Here is a 6,129-nt window from a genome sequence, read left to right on the forward strand (position 1 = left end):
TATTTTCCACAATGATTTTCCCTAACAACTATTCATTTATACTTCTGTTAATTCGTATCGCCTTCTGTCGGCCATTCATTGCAATGGGCACTGTTTCGCATACTGTTATAGGGACTCATATTTATTTGGGTTTACATAAATGTTTTGCTAGCCTACATCATTTGATCTATTTTACATCATTTTCCGAGAGTGCCTGTCAGCTACCCAAACATGTTTTGTTCAATACTTTTCCTATGATTGACAATATGATTATTAGATTGAATACAGTGAAATGGACTCACTTGTCCTGTAGGCCGACTAATCTATTGACTATTGTAAAATATGCAAGAGTATAAAACATTCAAAGTCTCTACTGGTTTATAAAATAGGAAATTGTTAAATCAATTTGACTATTTGAGCACAACTATTTTGGTATATTGTAATATAATTTTATGTTTTATACTTTATTGAATTGAATGTCTGAAATGAAAATTTCTTTGTAACAGTCGTCCTCGTGGTTTGGTAGACTGTCAGTTTTACCTGAAGTCATGGCGATGCATACTATAGAAATGATCCCTGTTAATATTTAAGCCGGAATATTTACTAACTAAATGTCTTGGGTAGGTCGAATTAAAGAATAATAATTATTATGTGTTTTGTGCTTATAACTCCATGCTCATTTCAAAACGGTGAAAAGTAAATATATACTTTTTGTGTCTTACGTATACATGTATTCTATTCTAATTTCTATGGATCTAGGAAACATGTGTATATCACACAAAATGTGATACAAAAATGTAAGACAAGACAAGACAGACAACCTCCTGTCTCAGTTATGATATGTAATGAGTGCTATGGTAAGTAGAACAATCCAATGTTTACGAAGGAAGTCGGAATATGACGGAACTTTCCAAATACGGAAGAACACCGACCGGAAGTGACCCTTTAAAGGTTATAATGGCGGCGCCCAGGCGAAGCTCATGGAAATAACAGAGACGACGTTCTTGAACAATATCAAAGTAAGAGGAGTTAACTGAAATGGGCTGATTTTTTTTCAACGCATGGTGTAGTCCACATATGGTTTTTGTTGAAATACAGGGTTGAAAATATAGGTAGAATGTAAGAATTTTTACAGACCTTGAAATTGTTGAAAATGAAGGGCCTTAGTTGACATTTTGTCCTTCATATATCAGGAGTATTCACAATAAAAATGATAAAGGTTAGTAGTATAGATCTCATTTCATTTTTGTAAAATCAACTGAAAATTTATGTCAAAGTGTGTCTTCACATGTATCATGTCTATTTTGCTTCAGTATTGAAGACAAGTTTTGTTATGCTGAAAACAACTGAAAGGCTGAATATTTCTCCTTTTCGACATTTTGGATAATTTCAATTTCAGAGATTGTATTCCTATACATTAAGATTGGAATGTCTTTCCTGACATAAAGCAATTTTTGTCCAAAGGTCATGTTTTATGTAATCACAGTTGATAAGTATGATGGGGACTGATAGCAAGTTGTATTTGTTTCTGGATGGTCAGAGTGTGATTGCTTGTTGCACAGAATGGCGTTGCTGGCAGGTGTGCGGAGGAACATGCAGTATATAGCTGCAGTAGGGGCGGCGGTGCTGTATGTGGGGAAGGTGTACCCCCAGGTGTGGGGGATCCGGCGCTACATGGAAGCGGTGCAGCTCTACAAGGATGGGCTTCCGGTGCCACTTGATGCAGACTCAAAGAGAATCGGACAAGAGGTTTGTACAAGCACTCCCTGGAGCTAACCAACAACACTGAGTGGTCAGGCTCCATGACTAGGTTGAGTACTTTCAGACTGCTGGATGATTGCTGTGTGTTGGAATTGAAAAAAAATATCAACAAACAAACAAACAAATTGAAGAAACCTGAAATTTAACTTATCTTCCATTATTGAACTGAAATGGAGATCTCTCACCCAGGGTGTACACATTCATAAACAGATTCCCTAAAGATACCTTCCTCCAGACATTCATAAACAGATTCCCTCAAGATACCTTCCTCCAGACATTCATAAACAGATTCCCTCAAGATACCTTCCACCAGACATTCATGTTGTCTGAGTTCCACATGCTACTGTTGTTCATGGAGACCAATCCTGTCATGAGAATCTCTTGCTGTGACGTATTCATTTATTGCTCTCACCCGTGAAAGATACTGCAGTGTAATATATTTAGGGCAATATTACACTAGTGTAATACTGCTAAACGTATGATGTCATAATGGTTTACTGTTATGACATCACAATGCTAATGCCTCTGTCAACATGGTTTACAGTTATGACATCACAATGCTAATGCCTCTGTCAACATGGTTTACAGTTATGACATCACAATGCTAATGCCTCTGTCAACATGGTTTACAGTTATGACATCACAATGCTAATGCCTCTGTCACAATGGTTTACAGTTATGACATCACAATGCTAATGCCTCTGTCAACATGGTTTACAGTTATGACATCACAATGCTAATGCCTCTGTCAACATGGTTTACAGTTATGACATCACAATGCTAATGCCTCTGTCAAGCGTGGTTTACAGTTATGACATCACAATGCTAATGCCTCTGTCACAATGGTTTACAGTTATGACATCACAATGCTAATGCCTCTGTCAACATGGTTTACAGTTATGACATCACAATGCTAATGCCTCTGTCAACATGGTTTACAGTTATGACATCACAATGCTAATGCCTCTGTCAACATGGTTTACAGTTATGACATCACAATGCTAATGCCTCTGTCACAATGGTTTACAGTTATGACATCACAATGCTAATGCCTCTGTCAACATGGTTTACAGTTATGACATCACAATGCTAATGCCTCTGTCAACATGGTTTACAGTTATGACATCACAATGCTAATGCCTCTGTCAACATGGTTTACAGTTATGACATCACAATGCTAATGCCTCTGTCACAATTGTATCCGCTGGCTGTAGTGAGTACAGAGGCTGACATGCAAGTATTCCTTAGTATTTTATAAAATTTAATCAACTCAAGGAGCTGCACAAGTTAAAGAACATAAAACAGGCAATGATACATTCTTTTGACACAACCTGTCATCCGTTACACCCATAATAGACTAGGCAAGATCTAAAAGTTTGAGATAAATCTAGAAATAATTTTCTGAAACTTACCGGGAATCCTCGTAGTTAAGCCCTGGGCTTAATTTTGAATTTGACCCATTTCATCTAAGAAACATTTTTCCTGAAATTAAGCTCTGGGCTTAAATTCGAGAGGAGGTAAAATATGAGAAAACTTTGTTCTTTTTAACTTTTAATGAAACGAATCTTATTCCATGAACAAATTCAATCATCTTTTCAACATAACTATAATTTGAGAGAACTCTTTTAAAATTCAAACTGTTGCGTTGAAATTAAATGATGATGAAAATGAAACACATTATACAACTCGTCACTGAGCTTTCATCATCTGGTCCGCATCTGTCAATCATCATCTTCTGAACTGGAATCCTCGAAAGGGTCGTCACTGATCACAATTTGCTTTTATCAGTTGGAATATGTCCGACAATAACGTTCTTACTCTCAACAGCCACTGCATATCAATCAAACGCATTTAAATTGTCACATTGGGTGTCTAAAATGTCACCTGTATTTGGAGGATATGTGAAACCCTCTTACAGCACGAACGGCAGAATATAGATGAAATGATTCCATCAAAAACACGTGTTTTGAACATTTGGAAGGGAGATCACTCTAAAAGTATTTTTAAAATCAAAACCCATGGGCTTAATAACGGCAGGGCTTAAATACGAGGATTCCCGGTAAAACAACCAAATCTGAAATGAATGTACCCTGTAATATATACCTGCCACTCTAAATAGTATATTTGTCTGGCCTCCAACAGTCGATAGTGGCCGTTAACGTTAGGAAGTGGCACTGGCAGTCAAGGCAGGTTGGAGTGTTCCACCTGTACAGATGTATGATTTTGTATGCATCTTTTATTTCTTAATGACTAATAAAAGGAGATATGAAATGAACTGTTGGTGTTTATTTAATTGTATTTATGATCTAGTCAGCCATGTAAGACGGCATATCTGGTCTGGTTAACTATTTATAGATTTCTCTGACAGATCAGCTCCTGGATGTGCGATATCATCCAGCCTTTAGACGCTAGGGACATCACAGCAGCCATGTTCTTCACCGATCATGAAGGTTTCACCACAAACCTGTGTGGTTCGATATATCAGGGTTTTACGCGAATTTTTTTTACTGCGTCCACAGGGACGCACAATATTATTCATTGTACCGATAACACTTCTATGACTTTGCTAAGTTTTTGGTGGTTTCTTTCAGAGCATGATTTCCATCAGTCCACATAATCAATGATTCATTCTGGGCTCTAAAGATATTTATCAAACATGCAATTCTCTACACCATTACTGCACAAGATGCACATTTTGCCTGCAAGGTCCCTTAAAACTAATAATTAGGGTTCCCCTGGGCCCTATGATTGTGAGTCAAGGTTTGTGAGTCAATGCTGACATGTTAAATATATCTATCTATATGTCAACTTTTCCTGCAGTATGTAGGCAGCGTTCGAAACACCTGCCTGCCTGACCGCCCGGGACAGGTTATTTTCAACACGGACTAACAGATTCTTAAATTCACCTGCCCCACGGTCGGGTTGAAATTTAGACATGTATATGAAGATAAGTTTTGGTCAGGCCAGGGAAGTTTTACATGTGGTCTGGCTGAAATGTTTTAGAGTTTCATACCCTGATGTAGGTAATGTTCCCTCTCACTGAACTTCCTTCCCACAAAAACATTCCGAATGTACTTCATTGTCTCAACAAGAGTGTCGTGTGTATGTTGCCTGGTTATCGGCAGGTCTGAGTGACTGGTTTATGGATGTGTTCCCTGGGGAAGAGAGAGACCTCTGTGGGGATGACGGTGGAGTTCAATAGCAAGAAACTGCAGTATAAAACATCAGTGTACATTGACAGTTCATGTGTGTTTTCAGATTCTGAACAAGCTGAACATGGATCCTGTTTCCGAAGCTAGTGTCCGATTCTTCACTGTATACGGACAGAACCTTCTGAGCAAGGGTTCTACCAGTACCAGAGATGGCGCCATCATCGGTATTCCCAACAACTTCACATACAAGTCAACCAGTGAGATTGAAAGAAACAAAATTACCCTGAAAAATGAAGCCATCGACTGGCATTCAGACTCTGGAGCCTCGCTGCTCGAGTCGTTGATTTTCAGTGAAAAGGCGAAACGTTTTGCCATAGCGCGAGAGGTGATATCCATCAACACCTATCATGTTCATACACAAGCCATTCTTCTCTCCGGATTCTTCTCAATCACTTACTGTGCAGGTTTTGTGTTTAACAAAATGACCAATTTTAGCAAGAAGGTGCCAATACCAGCAAGAATGGTTGCCTACAGTTTTATTGGCTGTATTGGGGTGACCTTGTACTTGTTAGGTCTGGACACCTATAATAATTACACAGACAGAAAGATTGAGAAGCGAACAGCATCGCTCAGGAGGGACTATGTGGAGGGGGGAATTGAGTACTACAGCCAGCTGCTGCAGCGGAATGTTGCGCTGCGGTCACTGATGAAGGAGGAAGGACCAAAGATATACACAGCGTACGGAAATACCGTACACACCTGGAGAAGTCCTCACATGCCGCTCTCCGCGAAGGAGAGACCATCTGCTGGCAAAGCTGAAAGATCTTGACCCTGAGAACAAAACTGAGAAGAAATCCTAGTACTTTTAGCATGTTCAATAAATATATGAATTTTATATGAATAAATGTATATGACTTAGGTTGCCTACAGTTTTATTGGAATTTTCGTTGTGTTCTTGTACTTTTTAGGTATGGACAAGAAATTCCTACTTTGTTTGACAATGTTTTTGCATGAGTACTGGTGGAAACATTATTTGATTCACATGACAATAAATGAGTAGTAGATGTGTTTTTTGATAAAGATGTGACCTCCCAAATCAGTCCACTCTTGAAAAGAAAACAGGGCAACTTGACACTTTCTTTTATGTTCAAGTTTCTGAACCCACCACAGAATTACGGAATTACATTTCAATGAGCAGTAAACTCACTCACTCTTATGAAAAAAAGCCAAATTTCAC

At 38.5% G+C, this 6,129-nt stretch overlaps 1 protein-coding gene across 1 annotated transcript; it reads left to right on the forward strand.

Annotated features, from left to right (window-relative positions):
• The first annotated feature begins 886 nt into the window (after positions 1-886).
• Positions 887-5,810, forward strand: LOC124281683 (transmembrane protein 177-like). Its single transcript, XM_046717634.1, has 3 exons — positions 887-998; positions 1,542-1,728; positions 4,999-5,810. The coding sequence occupies exons 2-3, from the start codon at positions 1,543-1,545 to the stop codon at positions 5,719-5,721; spliced, it is 909 nt and encodes a 302-aa protein (XP_046573590.1). The 5' UTR covers positions 887-998; position 1,542; the 3' UTR covers positions 5,722-5,810.
• Positions 5,811-6,129: the final 319 nt, after the last annotated feature.

Source organism: Haliotis rubra, unplaced genomic scaffold, assembly GCF_003918875.1.
Source record: "Haliotis rubra isolate DU_JTF1 unplaced genomic scaffold, ASM391887v1 Scf288, whole genome shotgun sequence".
Taxonomy (NCBI): domain Eukaryota; kingdom Metazoa; phylum Mollusca; class Gastropoda; order Lepetellida; family Haliotidae; genus Haliotis; species Haliotis rubra.